General features: G+C 39.4%; 1 protein-coding gene across 3 annotated transcripts; it reads right to left on the bottom strand.

The window, feature by feature from the left end:
• Positions 1 to 25: 25 nt before the first annotated feature.
• Positions 26 to 27,974, bottom strand: LMAN1 (lectin, mannose binding 1). 3 transcript variants are annotated; one of them, XM_080684734.1, is made up of 14 exons: positions 27,582 to 27,974; positions 24,338 to 24,492; positions 24,147 to 24,254; positions 22,935 to 22,996; positions 18,930 to 19,029; positions 16,049 to 16,172; positions 14,402 to 14,460; positions 13,839 to 13,971; positions 12,050 to 12,243; positions 11,841 to 11,911; positions 5,785 to 5,938; positions 3,836 to 3,957; positions 3,485 to 3,547; positions 26 to 242 (listed from the first exon to the last, which is right to left on the bottom strand). In XM_080684734.1, the coding sequence occupies exons 1-13, from the start codon at positions 27,817 to 27,819 to the stop codon at positions 3,511 to 3,513; spliced, it is 1,557 nt and encodes a 518-aa protein (XP_080540860.1). In that variant the 5' UTR covers positions 27,820 to 27,974; the 3' UTR covers positions 26 to 242; positions 3,485 to 3,510. The 3 variants fall into 3 exon arrangements, with proteins under 3 accessions (XP_080540860.1, XP_080540859.1, XP_080540861.1); XM_080684733.1 differs by lacking the exon at positions 26 to 242 and having other exon boundaries at positions 298 to 3,547; XM_080684735.1 differs by lacking the exon at positions 26 to 242 and having other exon boundaries at positions 298 to 3,547; positions 12,050 to 12,240.

Here is a 27,974-nt window from a genome sequence, read left to right as displayed (position 1 = left end):
ATTAGTAATGAATGACTAGGAGTTTCAGATTAATTATACTTTTACCAGTATTTGATTATTAAAAGTAAAAACATCAAATACATTGTTTTAATTATATTTTTCATTATCAGCAGGGTTAACATTTATCCATTACCATTTCTACCTCTCTTCTTATGCTCCCAAGTGTTGATTCGGCAGATGGTACGCCACCCAGGGCTGAGCACACAGTGCATCATAAATGAAATACTATCACAAATCAGGGCCTATTGGAAAATAAATAGCTACCGATTACTGGATAACAATGAAGGAAAAAGTAAATTTACTAAAATATTTCTTTATTTGAATAAGGTCAATGTCATTTCTTGAATTCCAGCTAGCATCAATAACAATCAGAAAAAAAAACAACACTTGACAAAATGTTATCCAATTAAAATTAACAGTGGGTAGAAAATTCTTTTAAACTTTAAAAGAAATACATTAAACAGGCAACATACAGATCTAAAAAGTTGCAAGTGGTGATTTCACATTAGATCGTATAAATAAAATAATCCCCAATATAATCACTTGTTCATGATCTCCCTGTGAAAAGCACACGGCAGGAAAAGATATCACATCTGAATATTCACAACTGTCACGTTCCTTACAGACACCGTGTCTCTGCGATGCAGCGGACCTGGCAATCCCTTATTCAAGTAGTTTCTGTTTTCCCCAAGTTATCAAAAAGTACAATTGTCTGAGATAAAATGTCACAAAAATGGCAATCAGGAATGCAAAAAGCTTTAGCAGGCTGACATGAAGATGGGAGTTTTCATGGCTTGACCATGATCTGAAAATGATTTTGTAAGTTTAAAAGCCATCAACTAAAGTACGAAGAGCTACAGGCAGCAATCTGTAGCTCTACTAAACCAAGAGTTTCAGTAAAAAGAGCGTTAAGTAAATTGCGAGTATAAAAGACTCAGTGCACATTGCTAATATAATTGATAACACAAGTTATATTATGTGCTCAGCTCAGCTTTAAGCCAACAAAACAATGCTCATTTTCCTCCACTCCCCTTCTTAGTGGTTCTCAAACATCAGTGTGCTCAGAATCACCTGAGGTGCCTGTTGAAAACAGATTCTGAAGCCAACCCCTGAGTTTGGGTTTGGAATGGAGCCCTGGGATCTGCATACTTAACAAGCACTCCAGGACCCTAAGGTCCATGGACCACACTGTGAGAAACACTGATATCCCTTTAATACGTAACAAAAAAAAAATGGTTTATTGTTTGTGGTTTCATAGGAAAGTTTCCAGCTGCATAAAACATCTAAACAATTAGAACACAAATAGGCACATTAAGTAAGGGTGTCAACCATTATGTAATTGCATTTTTTTAAAAGTGGCATCATAAGCATGACTTACAGTAAAATTTAAAAATCAATTTTGTTTTAATCCAAGGCACCTGTAAAATACTTGCTGGTGTGAGACAAGTTAACAAATTCAATTATACAAAAACAGTACAAAAATGAAAGAATCCTGGCAGTGACTGATTTTTCCATAGAGCAAATACATTTTTCTTCAGAAATGAGCTCAAGTCAATTGTTTTGAGGAAAATAAAACAAATTTCAATTAATATGATCAACACCTGTGCAAACTGCTTTGCCAAGTAATTTTTAGCAAATTAAATTACTAAGTAGATCTTTCATAATAGCTGTCTTTGTTTCTATTAGGATGGTGAGAATGACTCCTCTGGAATTTCAGGCTGACAATGTACACTGCATAGATTGGTATTCCTCACTAAGTCCAGGCACGTGTGACCATGGATTTGTAATACTGAATATTTGGAAGCCTTTTATCTCAAGAGGATTTCCCAGTACATAGTCTACAAACTTAAACACTCTTCTGAAGGTATTAATTTTTTTTAAATGAAATAAGAGTAAATTCTGTGATGATGATGATGTCTTTCAAACATGAATTAAAAATGTTAACACTACCAGGAAAAGCACTAGGGAAGCATTTTCTACGTTGAAGTGACTGAAGTGAGTCAGTAATCATTAGAATATTCTCGTTTAGTGTTCTAGGGGAAATGCTAATATAAAAAGCAATGTTAGGACTGTTTGCATATGTAGCTCAAGTTAGGTATTGATAGCATGTAGAGTTCTTCAGAGTCTTTGTATAGATTTTAAGCAGTCAGTTCAATCTGTAAATGACATTTCAGAATAAACTTATGATGGTTTGGAAGAATTAAATAGCACTACTTTACAAAACAATGTTATTTTGGACAAACGAAAGATAACCACTTTAGCTAAAAGAGATAAAAGTATTTTGAAGACAGCAAAAATAAGTCTACATCAGCTGTGAAAATGAAGTGCATTTTATTTTGTTTTAGTCTTTTTTTAAAAGTGCATTTTAAAATGTCATTGACAGACTGTTTCAATAATACCCAGGATTCTGTACAAAGTCTACACCAACCCCTTCCATTCTGACATTTCAAGGTCAAGCTTACTAACAAGTGCTTCACAATATCCTCAGTTCTGGCACTAAACGAAGAATCAGAAGTATTAACTCTATTTCTCAAATTTTGCCTTCAAAAATCTTAACACTGCTCCTGCCCAGCCTCCTTGGATTTACACAAGCATGCAGAGTCGGCAACACCAGGCTGTATGGAATAATGTAAACTAGGATGTCACGTGGGTTTTGTGAACTAAAATATCCTCCAAACATACAACCTGAGCTGAATTTACAAGCTGCATAGAAGGGGAGAAGTTCCTCAAATGACAAATACAAATGCAAACATTTTCATGATACTGAACTGACACAGTTAGAATAAAGACATTCAAGCATATGAGTGATCATGAAATGAACACATTACCAGGCAAAATACCCATAAAAACTATTATCAGAGGAATGCATTCACCTAATTTTTTTTTTTTAGGCAAAGAGCAGCTCTTAATTTCTCCCAAAATTTCCTTTAAAGGTGAAATATATAATTGATAATCAGAGGGAAAAATACTTCAATGAACATTATGAAGAATATTATCTAGATCTTAATGCTCTCAGACAACATATTCTTTGATTTCAGAGGGAGTAGAATTAGATTACAGGATTGTGAGGATTGGGTCGTAGAGTAGGAAATTCTGACCTTTAAAAAAGACCTACAAAATAATCATGAGGAGGAGCTCTTAGACCTCATATTTGGGGGGGCAGGAGAGAAGTGTGTTTATATTAAATAAACCCCCAACACCTGAGACTTGGGGTATCTTTCTTATCTGGGGGTTGTCCCATTTTCTGTTATTTTTCCTCTTATTTATCAATATTCTGTTTAGTGGCTATATTCTACTGGCCAGAAATTCAGAGAAATTTAAATAGATTTTATGTACTATGCACAAATTTACATGTGGTTGTCTTTGCGGTCCATTCTTACTGCAAATCAGTGTTTAAAGTTATTTTATACAAAATTTAATAATTTAGCCTATGAAGCAATTTAAATACAGTCCCTCAAAAAGACAACATTTTGTACATACATACATGATGTACACATATGAAAATGGTGGTCAAAAGAATTTTTTGGCAGCTGCTTCTTGCTGAGTCCTAAGGAAAGAGAAAGAAAAAAAAAAAAAACAAAGAATTTTTATATACTTTAACTTTGGAAAGAAATAGGACTGCTTAAAATTAAAATATACAGTATCTTTTGAAGTATAAAATACATTAAGTATACATTCTGTACATGCATTCCCATATGAACTGAAATAGACTAGAAATATTTGCTATGTATAAAACCTAATTTATAGGCATTGAAGTTCTATTATGAACATGGAAAACTTCATTGAGTATTTCAAATTAAACACAAAAATGTTGGGTCAAATTTTAGAGACTTACCTATACATGATATAACCAATGAATAGCACCGTTTGTATCACTACGAATATAACGAAGTGAACCGTAGATAAACATGATGGAAATGGTGGTAGTTCTGGGCATTTTGGTCTTTCATTTGATGGCTATAAGGCAAAGAACTCTCTATTATAATTAGTCAAGTTAGTATTTTAGAAAAAGAAATGTGAAGTCTTTATAAAACTCATGGTATACTGTGTAAACTCAAGAATCTTCAATTATTCATCCTATAAATATGTTCCATCCCCTTAACTTTCACCACCAAACTTTCTGAAAGAGTAGTTGACACTGGATGGCCTCCACCTTTCACGGTCCAGTCACTATCTCACTGCCACCTGGCTCCCAGCTTCATCATGTGACAGTAATTTTAGTGTCCCTGAAGGTCAGAGACCTGGCACTCCCAGCTGGCGCTTGCTGTACTGGAGGAATTCTTAATAGCATCACCTTCAACAGGGTAATCATATAATTGTCTGAACTAGAACACTTGAGAGCATTCAGCACCATTCTCAAAAGTGCTCTGGTTCAGACAATCACATGGCTACGCTCCCAATGAATTACTGACAAATCTAATGGCGTTATTGCAGTTCTCAAGCATTTGACATTACTAGTTAGTATTTTGAAAAATGTTTTTTCCCACCCTGGCTGGGTAGGTCAGGTGTTTAGAGCATTGACCCAATATGTCAAGGTTGCAGGGTCGATCCCCAGTCAGGGGCACATACAAAAAGCAACCGATGAGTGCATAAATCAGTGGAACGATAGATCCAGGCTTCTCTCCCCTCCCCACCCCCTGTAAAATCAATAAAATAAAAAAGAATGTTTCTTTTCCTATTTCCATGAGTATTCCTTCTGTTATAAGTAGATAATTAAATATCAGAGACAAAGATTCCTTCAAAGTATGTAGACAGAATGGCTTCTAAGATTATTTGTTTTCAATACGCTTACACGGATGGGACAAAGTTCTTCAGTACGTATATATAACACCCACAGCGTCAACTTGGTCCTTCCAACAAAGGCTCAAGTGGGGGGAAAATAATCTCCAACAAAATTAAGGAACTAGATAATAATGCGTAGGATGAGAGGTAGCGATCAATAAGAAAACTACTAAGCCACATTTGGAAAATTGAAGGGGAAGAGGCAAATGCTACCAGCATTTGTGAATTTTGTAAGGGCTTTTAAAGCCAATAATTAAGAAAAAAAAGTACGAGGGATCTGTCTTCTAATATTATCTCTTATGCATCTTACATTTCAAAAGAATGTTAGTTATTTTTAATATTTATTGCCAATCTCCAAAAATGTAGGGGGCTTACACTATAAAAATACCTAATAAACAAAAACAAACAAAAAAGTTTTTAAAAATGAAACAAGACAGGAAAAGTAGCTGAAAAAAAGAAGAATCTTGCTTAGAGAAAGCTGCTATCAGCTTTAGATCTGTACTTCCTTAACATCTGAAAGACAAATCCGGATTACCTGGCACAGTCTAGACTAAGAGTTTGTCAAGAGAGACCTTTATCTTTTCAAAGTTGCTGAGAGATATCATTACTGAAAACAAGAACGATTTTTAAAAGAAAACTTACAGAAAATAATCTAAAAAAAAAAGTCTGAGGTTATGATAGTTCACTAATTGGAATAGCAATCAATTTTAAAAAATTCTATTCAATACACTATGGAAGTATGATACAGAACTTACAGACATACGGAACAATTCTATCTAATATGGGGGGGGGGGAGAGAGAGTAGGTTAATAATAAATACCAAAAAAAGTAACACAAGAATAAACTGTTTGGAGTACTCACAATGGTAAACCTACTTTTGCCCACTTGTATTATAAAAGAATATTAACTAAAAAGTTAAAATAGTTTCAGTAGAACAGAATGTATGTCCTTCTTTTCCTAAAGAAGGCTGGTCATTATGAAGCTAGAAAGAAGAGAGCTCACCGCGTTCCGCAGCACTAGGGACTCTATGTCCCGCTTCACTACGTGAAGGTGCTCTTTGATGTCATTGAAGTGCTGGGTGGCCTCATACACTCCCCCTGCAGACCCAGGATGCTGGATGCTGCTGACAAGCCTGACGGTGTCACTCATGGAATTCCTAGAATAGAAAATCCCTTTAGACAATGGAATCACTGGGATGACTTTTTTCCATCACAGATTTTCAAATGATTAGATACACTTCCAAGCTCAATATTTCAGATAATAAAAACACAGATAGAGAATATAAATATTTGAGAAAACAGAATTATCTCCAACATTGGAAAATAATTTATAAAACTGTAACTTAACATTATGCCTTTATTTTTTACAAAAGCTTATCAAATCACATAGAGAATAACACTAAACAATTTGTGTTAAAACCAGTATTATAAATGGATATTATATAACATAATGAATTCAAATCTTTCTAGATGTTTAATGTTGGGCAGTAAAGAACTAACCCTGCACACCCCAAAGGTTTTCAGAACTGGCCCTTGACCAGCCCCTGGGAGGTAACCCCTAAGCCCCTGGAATATTCTGCATGGTAAGAGTGTTTTTGTCTACCTGGGGCCTTGGACCCCACCACATAGTTTATGTTAAGGATGTGATTTGCCTGGAGCCTTAGGTGCTATATGAGTTTGACCTCTAGGGTGACTGCAGACTGAGTAGTTAAGGTCAGTCACATGGGTGCTTCATGATTAGGTGACTGGCATCTAATACAAATTCTGGACCCCAAGGCTAGGGCGAGCTTCCTCACTCAACATGTCACAGGTCACTCCTGAGAGGAACAAGCACTGTGCATGGGACTCCACTGGGGACAGGAACAACTAAGAGCTTGTACCTGGTTTCTCCAACTCTACCCTACTTACCTTTTTCCTTTGATTTTATTCTATCCTTTTGTTGTTATAAAACAGAACTGTGAGTATAGCAGCTTTTCTGAGTTCTGTGTACTTCTAGCAAATCATAGAACCTAGGGACCCCTTGGTACCCCTAAGTCAGATGTAATTCTGGCTATTTCCTCGAAATTCTATCAGATAGCCCCCATGTACAAATCTACTGCCTCAACTAGAACTCAACTAAAGAGGCATCTGTTTCAAATATGAAGGAAAATTTGATTGATTAGCATATTGAGCAATGGTGTGGTAGTATTCAATGTGTCATCTTTTTGAAGGGTAATTTTGACTTTATACAACATTTCACCTTACACACATTGACTTCAGAATATAATCTCCAATGTAAAATGTGATTCCACTATTCAGATGCAAGATCAAGATGACCACTGAGAGCTTCAGTGGTGGTCTGGGTCATAGGGCTTGAGGAGAGTGGTGAGTCTCTTGAATGAGATGTGATGATCAAGAATGAAGACAGATTGCTAAGCAGCTTAAGTATTATATTACAGGGATAGACTGAAGGTACAGAAGAGGATAATTAAGAGCAATCTAAAAGAATATGTGAACATGTTGTGAAAAGTCTAACACGGTAGCTAGAATGCAATAGGTACACAATAAATGAGGCAAACATGAAATGCTAAATGCTGTCTACTCACAAAAAAGAGCACTTAATACCTTCAACATTTAAAATATATAACCAATTAACAAAGGACACAAGCTACCACATACAAATGGCAAAGCTAAAAAAACATTTGTAACTCTGTCCACTGGAAAGGCCTAGAAGCAATGACTATCCAGTAGCAATAAGCACTTGACTGCCTATAAACAACATTGCCCAGGGCTCCAAAGACCAGGGCTCCAAAGAAAAATGCCTTTTGCTATTTCTCTTCCCAGAAATGTATAAGAGAAACCTGGAAAGACTTATACTGGAAAGGAAGGAAGCTACCGAAGACCAGGCTGTGCTGAAAGGACACTGAAGCTAACTTGAAGGGGGCACTAGTGGACAAAGATGGGACAATTTGAACATCGCATATAATAAAAGCCTAATATGCTAAGTGTCCGGTCATCTTGTGGTCCATACAACCAATCAAAGCGTAGTATGTTAATGATATGCTAAGGATGCTCAACTGCTTGCTATAACATGCACTGACCACCGGGGGCAGAGAGTCGACCGGTAGGTTAGCTTGCTGCTGGGATCTGGCCGATTGGGACTGAGTGATCGGGACTGAGTGAGATGGGCCGGACACACCCTGGAGCCCTCCCACATCCCTCCCTGGCCACGATAGTGCCCTGGTGGGGTCCCTTGGCCTGGCCCCACCCTCTCGCAATCCAGGACCCCTTGGGGGATGTCAGAGAGCCGGTTTTGGCCTGATCCCGCTCAATGCAGGAGCTGCTCCCTGGTGATCAGTGCACTCCCACAGGGGAAGCGCTGCTCAGCCAGAAGCCGGGCTCATGGCTAGCAAGCGCAGCAGGCCTAAGCCGGCAGTTGGACATCCCCCGAGGGCTCCCGGACTGCAAGAGGGTGCAGGCCGGGCTGAGGGACCCCCCCCCACAACCCAAGTGCAGGAATTTTGTGCACCGGGCCTCTAGTTAGTTATAAAGACTAGTGGCTCAAAACAGCAAAACATGATAAATCCATGAGTTGAAAAACAAAACACAAAACCACCCCTCACTACCTCATCACTTAATCTTGAAGACTGCCAGTGAACTGACTCATTATCCTGAAAAAATGGTGAGAAAGAATCAAGTATTTATTTCGTCTCTCCGGAAGTAGCTCAGGATAAAAAGTGATGGGGGAAATTCTTCTTTTTAAATGGAGAGGAAATTTTAGAATGGGAATGTCAGCCTTCCTCAACCTCTGATGAAATGATGGATCCAGATGAGGGCCATCAACAGCTACTAAAACTTAGACTAGTTGATAAGGCATTTTATCATGAATGGCTCAGGCTGACAACATCAGGTTATTAATAACTGTTGAAAGTGAATAGAGTTGAAAATTTCTATAAGGCTTTATATGTTAGAAACTAGAGGACTGGTGCACAAAATTCGTGCACGGGGGAGGGGGATGTCCCTCAGCCCAGCCTGCACGCTCTCCAATCTGGGACCCCTCGAGGGATGTCCAACATCCCTCACAATCCAGGACTGCTGGCTCCCAACTGCTCACCTGCCTGCCTTCCTGATTGCCCCTAACCGCTTCTGCCTGCCAGCCTGATCACCCCCTAACCACTCCCCTGCCAGCCTGATTGATGCCTAACTGCTCCCCTGCCAGCCTGTTTGCCCCTAACTGCCCTCCCCTGCAGGCCTGGTCACCCCTAACTGCCCACCCCTGCAGGCCTGGGTCCCTCCCAACTGCCCTCCCCTGCAGGCCTGGGTCCCTCCCAACTGCCTTTTCCTGCAGGCCTGATCACCCACAACTTCCCTCCCTTGCAGGCCCGGTCCCTCCCAACTGCCCTCCCTTGCTGGCCATCTTGTGGTGGCCATCTTGTGTCCACATGGGGGCAGGATCTTTGACCACATGGGGACAGCCATCTTGTGTGTTGGAGTGATGGTCAATCTGCATATTACTCTTTTATTAGATAGGATAGAGGCCTGGTGCATGGGTGGGGGCCAGCTGGTTTGCCCTGAAGGGTGTCCTGGATCAGGGTGGGGGTTCCCTTGGGGTGTGGGGCGGCCTGGGCGAGGGGCCTGTGGTGGTTTGCAGGCCGACCACGCCCCCTGGCGACCCAAGTGGAGGCCCTGGGATCTGGTGTTTATTTATCTTCTACAATTGAAACTTTGTTGCCTGGAGCGGAGCCAAGTCTTCTGCTTGCTCTGTGGCGGCAGCCATTTTTTTGGGGATTTATGTATCTTCTATCATTGAAACTTTGTAGCCTTAAGCAGAGGCCTGGGCCGGCCAGGGTGTGCGGAAAGCTTGGCTTCCTCCATCACCGGGCAACCCTAGCCTCCTGCTCTTTCCAGCTCCGTGGCTGCTGCCATTTCTCTTTGGATTTATGTATCTTCTATCATTGAAACTTTGTAGTCTTGAGTGGAGGCCTGGGCCAGCAAGGGCACGTGGAAAGCTTGGCTTCCTCCATTGCCAGGGAAACGCAAGCCTCCCTCCTGCTCTCTGTGGCCGTAGCCATCTTGGTTGGGTTTATTTGCATATTCACTCCTGATTGGCTGGTGGGCGTGGCTTGTGGGTGTAGCGGAGTGATGGTTAATTTGCATATTACTCTTTTATTATATAGGATAACATTTAAAAATGAAGGGATAATGAGAGTTAATTCTGACTCTATTTTCATATTGTGATCTTTTATCATTCAGGAACTTTTTGTTTTCTCTTTTTGTATACCGAAGGGGGTTGAACTCCATGTTTCTGCTAAAACTATAATTCTATGATTCCCTAAGAAAATGAAAATCCATAAAGACACAAACCACACTCACCATAAAAGGCAGATATTTTCTATCTCTTTAAATTTTTTTCTGAAACTTAATTCTGAAGAAAAAGCTCTACAGGACAAATTCAGAAATTTGAGTTCAGTTTTTACACTAACTTATTGTATACATGACATTTGGTCTCAGTAAGTGGGAGTTTACAAGGACTGCTAATTACCCTAAGTAAGTGCTTTCATGGACAATACAAACAGATGGCTAGGATTTACTAAGCACTAACTGAATCTTAAGATGTTCTTAGCATTATGTTCAGTAAGGTAAGCAAAGCACGAAAAGAATATCTAGAGTGTGCTACCATACACATAAGAAAGAAGAAAACCTAAGAAAACACACATGTGCAGAAGAAGTACAGGAAGAGCAAACAAGAAATTAATTGGATGGGTCACCAACAAGGGTGGGTGTGAAAGGGCTGAAAAGAAGGGAAGAATGGGAAAGAGGTAGTAGTGATGAAGAGGGAATGATATGTCAATAAATATCAATGGCTCTTAGAACCATAGTATTCATTTACCATTCATATACCCAAAATATAAACAATTAAAATCAACCAGATGTAGGAGGAATACAACCACTAACAAAAAGTCTATCTGTATTATAAACAAATATCATAAACATACTGAAGAGAGTGGGGAAGAAGAGAATTAAACTAGATACCATAAGGCTAGAGGCAAAAGAAACTTTATATAAATCCATCAGTAAATGTGTTTCTCACACGGATATGTGTTAATTTGAAACCACTTATGTGCACACTAAAATTAAATCAATTAAGTAAACAATTTTTTTACATGAACCAGTCTATTTCTAAAAGTATTTAACTATTCATTTAGCATCATATATATTTTAATCATGAGTTAACAACTTGAAGATTTTTTTAAATGCTAAACAGTACAACTGAAAAAAAAAAATACAAATTTGCTGTTAAAGTTGGGTTGCCTTTAATGTCTAGGTATTTGATAGTTTCACCTTCTATTAAACCTAATCCTGTTTAATTTTCTAATCCTAAAGAACTCACCTTGACATTCCTGTTTGTCAAGGGTTGTATTAGTTGGGGCAGTGCTCTAAAGTATTAGCTTATGAAACATGACATTTTGGCTGTTTCTCTGCTCCTGGCATTGAAAGCTGTTAATTATTTGTATAAGTGGATCCTTTTTAGAAACTTATCATTCACTGTAATAAGGACACAGTATCTCTTCTCTGCTCCAACTCTTTGTCCAGTCTCTCTTAGGATACAAGATGGAATGAAAAAGAGGTAGTCACACATAGCATATTTCCTTTAAAATGCTTTCATTCCAGTATAAGTTCTTGCATCAGGTATGCTTATACTTCAGTCCTACAATGGTATGCATGCTTACTGCTCTAGTAGTTTTCAAAGGGTTGTTATATACTACCCATATTCTTTTTATGTATAACTAGGTCTGCCTTGTGTCAACTAACTAAGACAAACTTATTTTTTTTTAAAGATGCTACAGCTTTTTTTTTTTCTTATCTAGCTTAGAACAATTAAAAAATTTAGATGTTTGTAGTTTCTAAATGTCAAAAGTTCCTGTATTTTACATTAACTTTAGTATTTATAAAATGAATCTAGAATATGATTCTTACCCTCACTCAGGAACCTTAATAATGTGCCTGAATATTTAGAGAAGTCACAAATTTAGGATAAAAATAGCACCTAACACCAAGACATTAGTATTGTATACTTACTTCATTTCATTTACGTGTCTCAGAATTTCATGCTGAGTGTTCACAATGGTATCCAGTTCTTGCTGAGAGATCTGGAGGAAAAACAAAATATGAGCAGCCAGCTCAATAATCCACATTCTATAGGAACATACAGCACAGTAGCCTTTCTTTTCTACCTCTTCTCCATCAGGCCAACTAACTAGGGCATATCTGCATATTTCAAAGCTCACCTGTCCATGATGCCCTGGGATTCCTGCTCCTCTTTTAGAGATCTCTTCTGTCAAGGAAGAGACATATTTTCTCTGTTCATCAAGAATCATATCTAACTGTCGGTTCAGCTGCTTGATTTCAAGATGAATACGATTCTGTCCTTCAAAGACTTGTCTCAGCTCACGATCTCCTACACTCTCGAATATTTCATCTGCTGAAATGGAAATTACAAATTAAAATTATTAGAATCACTTATGCACATGTAGTTTTCAAAATATGGTAAGTGACCAAGGTATCAATATATATTAAAATTAGAAAATTACCAACATAGTGGTATAATGGTATAATCTCCCCAATAGTGAATATGCAGATAATTTCTATCATGATTAAATTATTATTTGTTTTTGTCATGTCTGGTGGTTGAACATTTATTGTAAATTCAGTCTGACTTTTTTCACCTAAAAATCATTTTCTCTTTCAAATGTACTGTGAGATTCTATTTATAAGAATGGGCAGAACTAATTTATGTTAATAAAATCAGAATAGTGGTTGCCTCTATGGAGGGGGTTTGACTTGAAAGAGACAGGAGGGAACTTTCTGGGTGATATTCTGTGTACTGATCTGGTGATGGTGAAATGGGTATTCACATCTTGTCAAAATTCATCAAACTATACTCTTAAAATTTGTGTGTAAAAGATTAAAAAATGGAGGGAAGAAGGCCTGATTTTCCTTTTATACTTGACCATACTGAAAATAGTTTCATCCACACGTTACAATAAGCTTCAAGATATGCTCACTAAACACGTGATACTTAAAACAAATCTGAGAAAAGAGTAAAATTTGTATCTTATTTTTAACTTAAGTGTGAATCATACTGTTGGTCACTTAGGAATCACACACTACAAACAGTTCAATTGTGCTGATGGGGAACAATTCAGAGAGCAAAAGTTAGCAAATAAAATAAAGTCATTCTATTTGGCCTTGGCATGTTTTATTTTTGATATGTAGCACACTTAGGTTCTTAATTACAGTGGCTTAGACAAGTATTTTAAAATTTTCAACCTTTAAAGTCCAGAATTCAGTTGCATAGTAAGGGGAAGAGAGCTAGATAATCATTTCACACTACTCTCCCAATAGTTTAGTTTTCAAGTATTCTCTCTGTATAAATAAGGTAACTGTGTGCCACTAAGAGGCAAGAAATCAACTTTAGCCAATTTCCTTCAATAAATATTTATTGAGTTTCAACTACTAGGTCAACATGGTTGCTTTTTAGGTTTAGGGGACGCAGCAGTAAAAACAACAACGTCCCTGCCCTCATGGGGCTTACACTGCATTGGGTCACTGCATTGGGTTACTGCTGATCTATGGCACAGCTGGAGTCCTTACTGCCCACTGCACTACATCACTGTGACTGGTGAAAACATCAATCTCCAAGCCGCAGGCGTCCTCAAACTATGGCCCGTGGGCCACATGCGGCCCGCTGAGGACATTTATCTGGCCCGCCGGGTGCCGCTGCCTGTCCTGCTTAGCAGCCGACTCGTCCCGGGCCCGCAGTGCGCATAAGAATTTGTTCATAGTTTTTTTTTTAAAATACAGTCCGGCCCTCCAACGGTCTGAGGGACAGTGAACTGGCCCCCTGTTTAAAAAGTTTGAGGACCCCTGCTAAAGACTGAAGATTTGCTCAGAGATTATTTCTGGAAATGACTTGGCAGGTGCCAGGTAAGAGAGGATGAGAAGAATGAAAGTGTTCGGGCACACACAGGCCACCACCAATGCTGCAGTCCTGAGGACAGCTTTGCTACAACTCACCAGGTTGCCCTTGAAGGTCAGGATGGCCCTTCTGAAATTCCTCTTTTTTTTTATCCAGTTCTTGTTGAAAGTGCTCAAATTCCTCCTGATATTTTTCTTTTTCTTTTTCTGAAATTTCTTTATCTGGTGTAGGCTTTTTTGGAATTTAAGAATAAATCATTAAAAAAATTTGACAACAATAAACCTCAATATATGTCCTTTTCTCATTTTAACTACTCCACCACTAGTTGAAAGGTTAACATGAAAATGTTCTTAATTTATTGTTGCTACTAATAATTCCAACAAAAAATACTAACAGCCAATCCCATTCATCGAGAGCTTGCCAGAAGTACATTGCTTTATTTAGTGCTTACAGACATCCCGAGATAGCCAATACAAACACCTCAGTTTACCAGTGAAGAAATGCTAAATAACTCAAAGGTCAGATGGCAGTAATTGGCAGAAACAAGAGCCAAACCTAAGTTAGTCTTCCAAAGTTTTCAGGTTACAATTTTCTCTTTAATCTGACTGCCTATCTAGATCTAACCTGAAAATAAACTTTTTGAAAACCTGTTTATACTTACTGGCTCTTTCCCAGGCTCAGTCAATTGGAAAGTCAGAAAAGAAAGGACATCATGGTCATCTATAAATTAAAAAAAAAAAAATTGGAAAAAGTTCCATAATAGGTTATTTTTATGGTTATAAATCTTTAGGTAGTTATTGCTTTAAAAAATAATAATCAGTGAGGGAACTAAAAATTAGTTCTAATTTGGTAAATCCAATGGTGTTCTGTGAGCTTAGACAAAAATTCATCAGAAAAATTTACATTAGAAATAAGCAAAATTCACTTTCTTCAATCCTAAACCAGAACATTTAGCAGTGTTTAAAATAAAACATGTTTAATAGATGTCTTATAAAGGAATGAACAAACAAATGAAGGGTCAAATCAAACCCAAACTCCTAACCCTGGCACCAATATCCTACCATATTTTCCCATAAACCTTCATGGACTATATGTCCCAGTCAAGTAAGACAAAATCCTGTCCTATACATATTTCCTGTACCTGTCTGTCTCTACCTACCTGCCTTATAGCACTTACCACTTTGTGCTTTACTTTCTAGTTATAACCCTGACACTGCTGTCCTGGTTTACAGGGAGTATCCTGATTTATCCACATTGTCCTGGCATTACTAAGAGCATCTCCTTTTACTCTCAAAGCATCCCAATTTAGATAATATGATTCCTCTATACAGCATGCATATTTGTTTCCCGCACACAGCAGATACTAACAATTTTATTTTATATAAAAGATAAAATTAATTTCAAGCTGTTTAAGCTGAAAATAGGGACCTAACAGATCAAACCTCCTAAGATTGAACTGAAATGCCAATCCTGGCTAGTCACATCCACAAAGCAAGAGCAATTAATTCCAACTGTGCAGCAATCTTGAAGCTTTCTGCCACTATGATGGAGATCTAGATATACAGCCAGATTAAAGAGAAAACTGTAATAGTACAGTGTAGGTTAGGTAACTTCAGGAGCAGTCATGCAATGAAATAGAGCCCTGGACTCAGAGGAGTCAGAAATATAAACCAAATCCTGCCTGGATCTGACCGTTACTGGCCATGTGATATTTAGAAAGTCCTTTAATTCAAGATTTGGCAAACTCATCTAAAATCAGGTAAAAATCTATTGTCTTTCTCTCCCTCCCTGTGTTGCTGTAAGGAACAATTCATATATCTGAAAATAATAAAAATATTATATAACATACCATATAAACCAGATGGTATTAATGTCAAATGGTAAGTTCATTTATGATCACACATAGGAAAAAAAGGTAAATACATCTTGTTTAACATTTAGTCCTCAGTAATATTTCCTCAGGATACCAAATTCATGTAAACGTGTAGTGACACCTCTCAGGATCCTAAAATATTTGGCAATTAATCTTTATATCTTCAACTTTAAATGTCTCCTTCACTATGAAACGGCGCCCGCACTGATGCTCTAACTTACATCAGTGTATGTAGCCCCAGCCAACTGTATCCCTGCAGACTCTAAGTAGAAAATAAGCAGTCCCAAGAGACCAAAAGTCTGGCCCTGTTGGCTATGGGAAGCTTACACCTAGTCTTAAAGGTTAAAAGTAAACAAGTCTACACATCTCCAAAATATACTATTCCCAACAAAACTCAATTCACAAACTTTTAATGTTAAAGATGGCAAGATTTACCTGCAAGACCTCCAGTTGCAGCAGATATTCCAAAATGTCCTTGTGCAGGGATAATCATATTTTCCACTTTGGCACAAAATTCATAATCATTTTTATCTGGTGTGAAGCCATTATTGATCATTACCTAGAGAGATGTACAGTAGCTACAGCTTTTACAACAGACATTGTAAAAGGGATTTCAAGTAGTCAATTTATGTCTAATATTAGTTGATCTTTATATTTGGTCTAATAACCAATTGTCAAAAAGCTATCAGCTTCCTCTCACTATTATAAAGGGTAATCCCTTGTCTACTAAAAAAAAACCTCACTTGTTTTTGGTAATTATTTCACTTAAGAAAATGACTTTTGCCCTACTATGTGCCAAAGGCTTACGGAAAAAAATGTAACCATTTCCCATGAAAATCTTTCTAAAATAGAATATGGTTCACCTTTTTTCAAGAATTCGTAGGGAACCATGATTTCTTTGAATGGTTCACACAAAAGAGGCATCAGACTTGTTCTGAAACCCCAGTGACAGAGCTCAAAAGAACAGGTTGCATTTACAACTTTTACCATAGCTAGTTGAAAATTAGATTACCTTATTAGCAAATAGTGAGCTCTTCATTAAATTAGGGAGGTAATTGGACTGTTATTTGGTTAGCAGAAAAACAGAAGTGACAGAAGTCATACTGACAAAAACAATGGAAAATGAAAACACTAAAAAGACACTATTTTTGAAGTAATGACATGAGATGTCTTAAAGGAATCTTGGGATTCTAAGCACAGGAATCAACCTGACACATGAGTACTCTTCTCATGACCCAAATCAAGCAGTAGTCAGCCTTCTCAAAACCCTTGGGCTCCAGCAACCCCATCACCAGCCTCACCCAAATAAGAGTCACTGAGGTTAAAAGTGGAAGCATTATATAGAACTTTTAAAAATATATCCTATATAATAAAGAGGTGATATTCAAATTGACCCTCACACCCTCATGTCATCACAAGATGGCCACCCCCACATTGCCACAAGATAGCTGGCAGGGGAGAGCAGTTGGGGGCAATCAGGCTGGCAGGGGAGGGCAGTTGGGGGCGATCGGACTGGCAGGGGAGCAGTTAGGTGTCAATCAGGCAGGCAGGGATCAGGCTGGCAGGCAGAAGCGGTTAGGGGCAATCAGGTAGGCAGGCAGGCAGGCAGAAGCGGTTAGGAGCCAGCAGTCCCGGATTGTGAGAGGGATGTCCGACTGCCAGTTTAGGCCTGATCCCACAGGGGACAGCCCCTGAGGGGTCCCAGATTGGAGAGGGTGCAGGCTGGGCTGAGGGACACCCCCCAGTGCACGAATTTCGTGCATCAGGCCTCTAGTACATATATGTTTTTATTGATTTCAGAGAGGAAGGGAGAGAGATAGAAACATCAATGATGAGAGAGAATCATTGATCGGTTGCCTCCTGGATGCCCCCTACTGGAGATCAAGCCTGCAACCCGGGTTGCCCTTGACTGGAATCAAACCCAGGACCCTTCAGTCCGCAGGCCAACGCTCTATCCACTGAGCCAAACCAGCTAGGGCAGCATTTTATGGAACTTGACCTTTCATATTGACAAGTATCTTGCCAAAAAATTTGGACAGAGTATTGTAACATTTCCCCTGGGTGACCTAATCTTTACCACCACTGACAGAACTTTGCAAAACTAGGCCTTCCTACTCCCCCTCAAACAGAAACAAGTGGCCACTCTTGGCTAGTTAATGGTCCCACTTAGTTGTACAAATTCAGGAACTGTCTCTGACTCCACAACTGCATTCACCCTTCTACCCCAAGCAAACTAGTACTCAGCACTATAGTCTGTCTCTACCTCCTAATCATTCTTCTTAATTCAGACCACAAGCACAGTCTTACAGTTAAGAGGCTGCTGGGTTCAAATCAGTTCTGCTACTTATTTGGTATAACACTGTCTAAACTTCTTAAAACCTCCCATATTCAACTACCCCATGTAACTGGCAGTGCCCACCCCATAAGGCTGTTAGAAAGAATGAGAAACTGCATGTAAAGTATCAAGTATAGGGCATGGCCCATTAAAAGTCAATGAGTCTAAATGATTGTATCTTTTGCTCCTATCACAAATACCGTAGTAAGAACACTGCTGCCTAAGTCTTCTTCCTAAATTGCATATCTGATCATTTCACTTTCCTTCTTAAAACTTTAAACCAAGCATGTCAATGAGGCATGCTTGCTTTAAACTGTTTCTTATGATATAAACAACACGAAACCTGAAGAACTTGTTTAAGCTACACTCTTGATCCATTAAGGCAGCGGTCACCAACCTTTCAGACCTCACGGACCACCTGTGGTCCATGGACCACCTGCTGGCGACCGCTGCTTTAAGGGGTATCTGTGTTGGAGCAATCACCACACAGTATAGTAATGCACACAAGTGTCTCCTGCATTAGACTACAAGCTCTTTGGAGAAAATGATCTTTGCCTTACTTATATTTGTATCCTGAAGGCTTGGATATGCATATAACGTGTGGCACATAATAGGATGTTTAAATATTTACTGACTAAATGCAAACCTAGAGGCCGGGTTTTACAACACATGACCTCTTTCATCAAGCTTTGAAACCACTTCTGTTTTCTCATATTAACATTGATAAGTACATGAACAATACCCAAATTTAAATGCATTAATTTATATCAAAGATTCAAAATTAAAAGTCACCAACGGATGCAAAACATTGGGGGGTGAGGGCATGTATGGGAGCGGGGTGGGGGGGGCAATGGTAAGATATGTACACATATAATACCTTAATAAAAATTTGAAAAAAAACAAACAAACAAAAAAAAAACAAAATTAAAAGTCATACAAGAATACTGTTCATTTGATTATCACTAAACACATGGTACTTACTGTCAATGTTTTCTGGTAATATATAATCTTTGCCCGGACAGGATAGGGTTTATTACGAAAATCCCTCTGGCAACTTGCTAAAGCTTGATTAGCACCATCACTATAGTACGAGGGAAAGGAAAACAAAAAGAAACTTAAGCTTTTCAATATTTAAAAACTCATATTTAAAATAATTCATGTCTAGGAAGATTAAACTAGTATTAAGTTAAGACAAAGTCTCTGGACAACATGAGGAGCCACTGTTAGCATGTGCTGATAGCGAGGGCAAAGAGACACTACTCTTCAATGAGGTTGGGATGAAGTCCTCACCCTAGTGCAGAATCAGAATCACAAGAAGGTCTGGCACCTTTATTTAAATACCTCCACAGGCCCTACCAGTGTAGCTCAATGGTTGAGTGTCAACCTATGACTCTGGAGATCAGGATTCGATTCCAGTCAGGACACATGCCTGCGTTCTGAGTTTGATCTATCTCCATTAGGGGGTGTACAGGAGGCAGTCAATGATTCACTCTCATCATTGATGTTTCTATCTCTATCTCTCTGCCTCTCCCTCTCCCTTCCTCTCTGAAATCAATAAAAACATATATTAAAAAATTATAAATAGCTCCATAGGTATCTACCAGAGTAAAAAAGTCACTAAGGTAGGTAACAGTAAATTGGAATGTGGATGAATAATTTTTCTTACAATTTCATTGACTGGCTAGAAGGTAATTCCTCCCACAACAAATATGTAGAATTAAAAAATGTAGGCACCTAATTCCCACACATTACAAATACACTAAATACTTAGAAGCTTTGTAGCCCCCCAAGAATCTTAAAATATAGCAATTCTAAGGTGGAAGAAGGTGGCGTAAATTTCTTAGTCATTAGTTTAGTCAAGGTTCCAAACCTTATTTTTGAAAGATCAAAGATCCCTTTTAATAAAAACAAACAAACATGATAAAAGGCATTACTGAGAGCCAAGAACATTTCATTAACTTTTAAAAGTATTATACAGCCCTGGCCGAGTAGCTTCAGTTGGCTTACAGCAAGGGAGGGGGACATCCGGCCCACAAAATCATTTGGTCTGGCCCTGCCAAGGCATTAGGGGTGAATTGTTTGACCAAAGATAGCAGGCTAATTTTTAAGTTGATAATTTTTTATGGCCCTCGAATGATGTTACAAATATCCAAAAGGCCCTTGCCAGAAAAAAGGTTCCCCACCACTGGTCTACATCATCATCATCCTGATACATTAAGGTTGGGGGTTTGAACCCCAGTTAGAACACATACAAGAATCAACCAATTAATGCATGAATAAGTGGAACAACAAATTGATGTCTGCTTCTCTCTCTCTCTTCCTCTCCCTCCCTTCCTTCCACTCTCTCTAAAAATGGAAAACATATCCTGGAGTGAGGATTAATAACAACAACAACAACAACGACGAAGAAGAACCAAATTAAAATAAGACCTTTCCACCAAGTTATATAATAAATCTCAAGAAAAAGAACAATCTGAGGAGAAACCAAGATGGCGGCATAAGTAAGCACCTAAACTGCTGCCCCGCACAACAATTTCAAAACTACAACTAAAAGACAGAACGGACACCATCCAGAACCACAGGAAAGCTGGCTGAGTGGAAATTCTACAACTAGAAGGAAAGAGGAAAGCTCACGGAGAAGGAGCGGCAAAGAGCTGAGGTACGGAGACACGCGCGTGCAGAAAGGGAGGGGGAAGGAAGCCCCCGAATGCACTGAATCCCAGTTCCGACTGCACTGAACCTCAGTTCCGGGCAAAACCCTGTGGACCCAGGCTCATACAGGGGCAGTTTGGACTGTCAGGCAGAGGAAAAGGCACACAGAGACTCGGAGACTTGGGGGAGCCGCGGCGGCAGGGGTCTGGAGGCACGAGTATGCACAAAGACTGACTGCGGAGGTTACCACAGGCTATCCCAGCCGTGGGCAAACTACGGCCCGCGGGCCAGATCCGGCCCATTCGGCTGTTCTATCCGGCCCGCGGAGCCGAAAGAGCGGAGGGTTCTCTTGCTCTCCCCTCCGCTCCTTTACTTTGAATTTATATTAGTTCACACAAACACTCCATCCAGGCTTTTGTTCCGGCCCTCCAGTCCAGTTTAAGAACCCATTGTGGCCCTCGAGTCAAAAAGTTTGTCCACCCCTGGGCTATCCCTAGCGGAAGGGAGTCGGAAGCTCCTGACTGCACTGAACCCCAGTTCCGACTGCACTGAACCACAGTTCCAGGCGAGCCCCTGGGGACCCACGCTCTTACGGGGGAAATCTGGACTGCAATGCGGAAACTCGGGAACCGCGGAAGGCAGAGGTCTGGAGACTCGCGTGCAAGGGCAGGGCTGACAGGAAGCCAAGACTGTCTGCTCCGCCCTGAGACTCCACCCCTTCCAAGCTGAGCACAGAGGCTTTTGCAATCTGGCAAGGCTAATCCTATAAGGCTGTCTCCAGCACGGAACTTCTCCCAGCGTAGACACAGCTGATCCTTACAGCCAACTGGCCTGGAGGTCAATTCCTCCCAGTGATACCAACAACAATCAAGACTTAACTACAACAAGGCTGTACACACAGTCCACAAAGGGGTGCACCAAGAGTGTCCACCTCAGGTTAACTGGGGAGGCCAACCCACTGGTCCATACAGGAAACCTAGCACACAAAGCTACCCTACCAACTCAGGGAAGCAGTGAAAAATGGGGAGACGAAGAAACAGATCACAAACGAAAGAAATGGAGGAAAACAAATGACTGGATATAGAATTCAAAACCACGGTTATAAGGCTTTTCAAGAATATCCTAGAAAAGGCCGATAAATATAACGAGACCCTCGAAGATATGAAAAAGGACCAACTAGAAATTAAACATACACTGACTGAAATAAAAAATATTATACAGAGACCCAACAGCAGACTAGAGGAACACAAGAATCAAGTCAAAGATTTGAAATACAAAGAAGCAAAAAACACTCAACCGAAAAAGCAAAAAAAAAAAAGAAAAAAGAATCCAAAAATATGAAGATAGTGTAAGAAGCCTCTGGGACAACTTCAAGTGTACCAACATCAGAATTATGGGGGTGCCAGAAGAGAGAGCAAGATACTGAAAACCTATTGGAAGAAATAATGACAGAAAACTTCCCCCACCTGGTGAAAGAAATAGACTTACAAGTCCAGGAAGCCCACAGAACCCCAAACAAAAGGAATCCAAAGAGGACCACACCAAGACACATCATAATTAAAATGCCAAGAGCAAAAGACAAAGAGAGAATATTAAAAGCAGCAAGACAAAAACAGTTAATTACCTACAGGGGAGCACCCGTACGATTGTCGGCTGATTTCTCAACAGAAACTATGCAGGCCAGACGGGAGTGGCAAGAAATATTCAAAGTGATGAACAGCAAGAACCTACAACCAAGACTACTCTACCCAGCAAAGCTATCATTCAGAATGGAAGGTCAGATAAAGAGCTTCACAGATAAGAAAAAGCTAAAGAAGTTCATCACCACAAATCAGTATTATATGAAATGCTGAAAGGTATTCTTAAAGAAGAGGAAGAAGAAAAAAGTAAAGATAAAAATTATGAACAACAAATACATATCTATCAACAAGTGAACCTAAGAATCAAGTGAATTAAAAATCTGAGGAACAGAATAAACTGGTGAATATAATAGAATCAGGGGCATAGAAAGGGAGTGGACTGACAATTCTCGGGGGGAAAGGGGTATGAGGGGTGCAGGAAGAGACTGGACAAAAATCGTACACCTATGGATGAGGACAGTGTGGGGGGAGGTAAGGGCAAAGGGTGGGGTGGGAACCGGGTGGAGGGGAGCTATGGGGGGAAAAAGGAGAAATAATTGTAATAATCTGAACAATAAAGATTTATTAAATTAAAAAAAAAAGAAAAAGAACAATCTTATTTTATCTGGAAAATGTTCATATTTGAAATAATATATTTTATAAGGTTTCCAAAAAGAAGCTGAAATCAGGAATAATGTAAAAAACACATACTTACTTTTGATGGTCATAATGGATTTGTCCATTGTTGCCTACAATTACTATAGCAGGATTATTTTTCTAAAAATAAAGAGAATATGTTTGTTTTAAAGTCCTTAGTCAACGAATTCCAGATCATTCTGGATGTGCTATAAGGTTTCTTACATCTCTAATATTCTAGAACTGAAATTTTTAAATAAGAGAAGAGATTTCTATGTAATTTAGAAAAAATTTAGTAAACTCTTACAATCATTCAGAAAGTGTCACTTAACACCTCAATAAAGACTGATGACGTGTTTTCTCTTTGAATAATCAACTCAACATGTATTTGAGGACACACTGTGGGTATGGGACAACTGTGGGACTTGTGGAAGCTAAAACAGGAGGACTAACATGGCTTCAGCATTCAAGGACTTATTAAAGTTCTCTTTTAAATTGTTGATAATGACTCCAGTAGAGAAACAATCAGCTGAAATGAAGATAATAAATTTTCAGGCTGCTCAAACACAAGTTACTGTTCCCAATTCGTAAGTATATTTTGTTCTTAACTGTTTTAGGAGAGAAATTGGTTGATCAGAAAGAGTGATTAATACAGGAAGAGAAAAAATATACAGGAAGAGATATAAACTTGTGAGCTAGTAGTAGTAATGAACATGGGTATTTTCATAAAAACACACTATAGCACAGATGGTGTGGCTCAATAGTTGAGCACTGACCCATGAACCAGGATGTCACAGTTCAATTCCCCGTCAGGGCACATGCCTGGGTTTTGGATTTGATCTCCATTAGGGGGTGTGAAGGCAGCAGCCAATTGACGATTCTCTCTAGTCATTGCTGTTTCTATCTCTGTCCCCCTCTCCCTTCCTCTCTCTGAAATCAATGAAAAACATTTTAAACAATGTTTAGTTGACTCTAAACACTAATGGTTTCACTGCCTACATCTAAATGACTCATGCTTATCCATCAAAATCACTGTGACATACAAGGTGCTAGGGAGGGGGGCATTGCAAAATTATCAGTTAGGGCTCTGTTATGATCTCAAGTTGAAGTATGACAAATGAGGAACACATAGCTTTAAATGTATAAATTCCCAGCTACATAAAGACTAATCATCATACTTTGGGGAGTTCTCTACTGTTAAGCTACAAAAGTATTAAGTAAATTGTATTTCTCACAGCTTAACTATTAGCAGATATATTAAAGTAGGTAACAGTCCTGACAACAAATATACCTTTCCATCATTGTCAAAAGAGTCGAAGAATATTCCAACACCATTCCACATATCAGCTGATCCAAATACAGGACCCTCCAAGCCTTGATTTTCTGTATACCAAACTGCCTGTAAATATGCAATAGGGAACATTTAGAGACTGGTGGTATATGCATTTATATACATTTTCTAAGTTAAAGAAATTATCATACCAGGCCATCAGCTCCAATTCGACCTCTTCCAGTCACTCGAAATGTCACCTCAATTTCCCAATTCTCAAAGGCTGCTTTTGTCTTTGTCCACACTGATCCTCTTTGGCTTTTTAAGGATGGTGCTATTCGAATTTGATCTGAACTTGGAATGGCATCTAGAACAAAAATCAGGAAGAAAAACTTTAAGTTATAATTAGATAAAACTCAATGAGTCATCACCAAACTGTTACATATACTTATAGAGATCTAATTTTAACTTAGTAAACTGTACAATAATTTTGTTCAGAAAAAATTTCATGTTGACAGTTTCAATTTTAAAATTTTAGGGCTTTCTAACACAGCTCCTCTTATCTTTTGAGTAGTGAACTATCTCTGGAAAAAAAACAATTAAAGCTGTAACCATACACTAAAAATGCAAAGGGCAGGAGGGAGGAAATTTTGGCTAAAGTCAAACCAAATATTTGATTCTTATTTTCAAATACTTTTAAAAACTGCGATGTGTTTTATCAGTTTACAAATGTTAGAAAGCTCAAACAGTATGAAAAGAACATACCACTAGGAATCAAGAGACTTATTCCTAGTCTCATTTCTGACTTATTCAAAGTCAGCTGAATGACTTTGAGCAAATAATTCTCTTACCCTCTTGGGCTCACCATATGTTCACCTGTAAAATGAAGGGGCTGGGCTCAACCACTTCCATAAAACCCCCAAAAGCTATATGCAAAATTTTGTGTATATATACATTCTCCTAGGGTGAGGGTCAACTGAATTTCAAGTCAGTGAATAGTGCTTCAGCATCAGCAATTCTCAAAGAGAAGAGGTCCCCAAAATGGTGGTTCCCATTTCCAAGCTAGTTTCAAGTCCTAGCTCCACCACTTACTAGCTGTTTATCATAGGCAAGTTTCCCCAACAACCTCAGAGGTATATCTCAATAAATGCAGCTCTTCCTATTACTGGACTAAATAATTATTAAAGCAACGATCAGGCCTAAATTTGAACAATTCTTGCACACACTCTCAGATATTAACCAGTTCTGATATCCGTGCTGGGAAGTACCGTCTCTTTGTCAGTGTAGAAAACACTGACAAGTTGAGATACTTTAGTAACACCAACCACTGTTTGTCACCATCACTTTCAAACATTTAAGGGATGGAGGCAGGCATCCTAGAAAGAGTGCTAGTCTGACACTAGCTATGCAACCTTTTTCAAGAAACTTAACCTTTCTGAACATCAGTTTTTGCATCTATAAAAGAGAGAACACCTGCCATGCCTACTAAGGATTAAATCAGAATGAAGGTGAAAGAGCTGAGAGCTCTTTATAAGGGGTTATAAATTGTTATCATTTTTTGCCCTTATGGACCCACAGATGTGTACTGACAGTACAAAAGGTCATTAGAGTTAAGGCAAAGAAACACCAAAAATTTGGTCCTAATTTGGGGATGAGTAAAGGGCCATGTTTAAAATAAATTTAAAATGTTTCTTTTTTTCAAAATTGTTTTAAATAACAAATCTCAGAGCAAAATGAAAAGGTAAAATATAATCAATGGAGTAAAGAAAACAGTGAAACTATAAAAATCACAGTGATAATAAAAGCAAAGGATACCTATAGCAGTGATTCCCAGTGTCAATAGAGGTGTCATGGCCAATATACTAATCCCTTTATTTCAAATTCAGTCTAGTCATACAACTTTAATTCACCCAGATACATTATCTGACATTTCTGCAGTAAACTTAGTTGGTTATAGGCTCTGTAAAGAAAGCCAAGACAACTAATGTGGGTAGTTAATTAACACAGCTAATTAGCTGGTTATGTGGCCTAAGCATGAGGGAAGAGCAAGCAGGCAATGGAAGGATGCAGAAATGAAAAGGGTGAACAAATTCATCACCACGATTGACAAATTCATCATCATTCCATAAAGAAAAACAAAAAACTCCAAAACTTGTGTCTGGTACATTGGCATCATCTTTGTGTATTAAGAACTTTACCTTGATAACAAATGCCCAGGAACATACCCTTGATGAATAGGCACATAATTAATGTCTTCTGAGTAACAAAATAATTGCACTCTACTTCAAATACTTAATAACTTGGTCATTATGTTAAATTGAAATTCATACCTTTTAATTATACATTAATTTCAGCGAAATGGGCCTTCCGAGAAGTGTGCTTCCTAGACAATAATCACTTTCTAGAAATGGAACATTTTGTTCCAAATATTGGACAGCCTAAAATGATGTATACAAACCTTATATAAATGACTTCTTAACTACAAACAAAGACAGAATTCAAATGTTCAGAGGCAGCATGTCAAGTGCTGTGGCTGACTCCTTAGTCAGCAATGACACATCAGCACTAAAGTACAGATTCGTTTCTTGCACATGTGTAAATGTCTAGCAAAGCAAGCTCTTATCTACTAATAATGCCAAAGACAGAGTGAATAAAACAACACGGAGCGCAGATTACTTTGATTTTTCCAAAAAACTTTTTTTTTAAAAAAAGCTGTAGATATAATAATGATAGAATCAAGTTCTGAAACAATATACAAAAGATATCCCTTGGTCTACTAAATAAAGGGACATGTGTGACTATTCAGTTACATAATGATTTAATACAGAGCATTAAAGGAAAGATCAAAGACCACACCAAGTCATTGAGAGTGGCAACTTTAAGGTATCATTCCAACAGGGTGCCAGAATATAAAAACATAAAAACGTAAAAAATGACCATAAAACCAAAATATATAATCTCTGGAACCGTCAGGGGGCATCGGGTACAATCTGGAGCATTAACCATTGCTAACACAAGGTTTAAAAAAAAGCAGGGGAAGGCCGAGGAGAAGCGGGAAAGGAGGTAGAGAGGCAGGTGATCAGGTCTCAGGGTGGCATAGCCAGGGGTGGGATGCCGGACGTTTCCCCTGGGGACGACGTGGCGTCAGGGTGAAACGTGATGCCCAGAAACGAGTTTAAGTGACTGCTTAGGAGTGTAAGTAACAAAAGACTCTCAGAACAAACGGAAAGAACCGACGAGATCAAGGAGAAGACCGGCGGAAAGGGGGGGAGGGGGCAGACTGGAGGGAAACTGGGGGGCAGGTGGAGGGACCTAGGGGCCCAGAGCCGACCTGCAGGAGGGGCTACCTAGAGGGTCCCTTTCACTGCGCACGAAGTGTGCAGCTGAAAGAAGGCGAAGCGAAGGAGGCGCCAGGCGAGGATGGGACCCGGCCCCCCGCCCTCGGCCCCGGCTTACTCCCCGCGTGGGCCCAGAAAGGCACGGTCCCGTCGCTCTGCACCAGGTGCGGCCCCTTGAAGCTGTATTTGTATTCGAAACGGCGATGTGGCAGCGTGGCTGGGGTGCCCGCGGCACCGGCGGACCCGGGGTGGCCTCCCACGCCGTCACCCCGGACGAAGTGACTAAGCGACAGTAGCAGGGCGCAGAAAAGTGGCCGAACTTTGGCCTGAGGACCCCTTTGCCTGGATCCCGCCATCTTGGATTCTGGAAAGCAGAGGCTCGCGGCAGGGGGCGGGGCGCGGGAGCCGCGGTCGGCCAACAGGGCGCTTGCTGATTGGCGGAGCCCGAGGTACCCCGAGGGCAAGGGTGAGCTCCGCCTACGGCCTCCGCTGTCCAGGCGGCCGCTGGACC

Source organism: Plecotus auritus (genome assembly GCF_963455305.1).
Source record: "Plecotus auritus genome assembly, chromosome: 8".
Taxonomy (NCBI): domain Eukaryota; kingdom Metazoa; phylum Chordata; class Mammalia; order Chiroptera; family Vespertilionidae; genus Plecotus; species Plecotus auritus.
The sequence above is the reverse complement of the archived record's forward strand: the minus strand, read 5'-3'. Positions and strand labels throughout refer to the sequence as shown.

Bases quoted from the DNA above. Each gene is read 5' to 3' on its own strand.
- LMAN1 (XM_080684734.1), bottom strand. From the start codon at position 27,819: ATGGCGGGATCCAGGCAAAGGGGTCCTCAGGCCAAAGTTCGGCCACTT. The intron at 22,997-24,146 runs GTATATTTGTTG...CTTTATTTTTAG, and splicing joins CTTTTGACAATGATGGAAAG to AAAAATAATCCTGCTATAGT. The intron at 3,548-3,835 runs GTAAGTCTCTAA...CTCTTTCCTTAG, and splicing joins ATTGGTTATATCATGTATAG to GACTCAGCAAGAAGCAGCTG.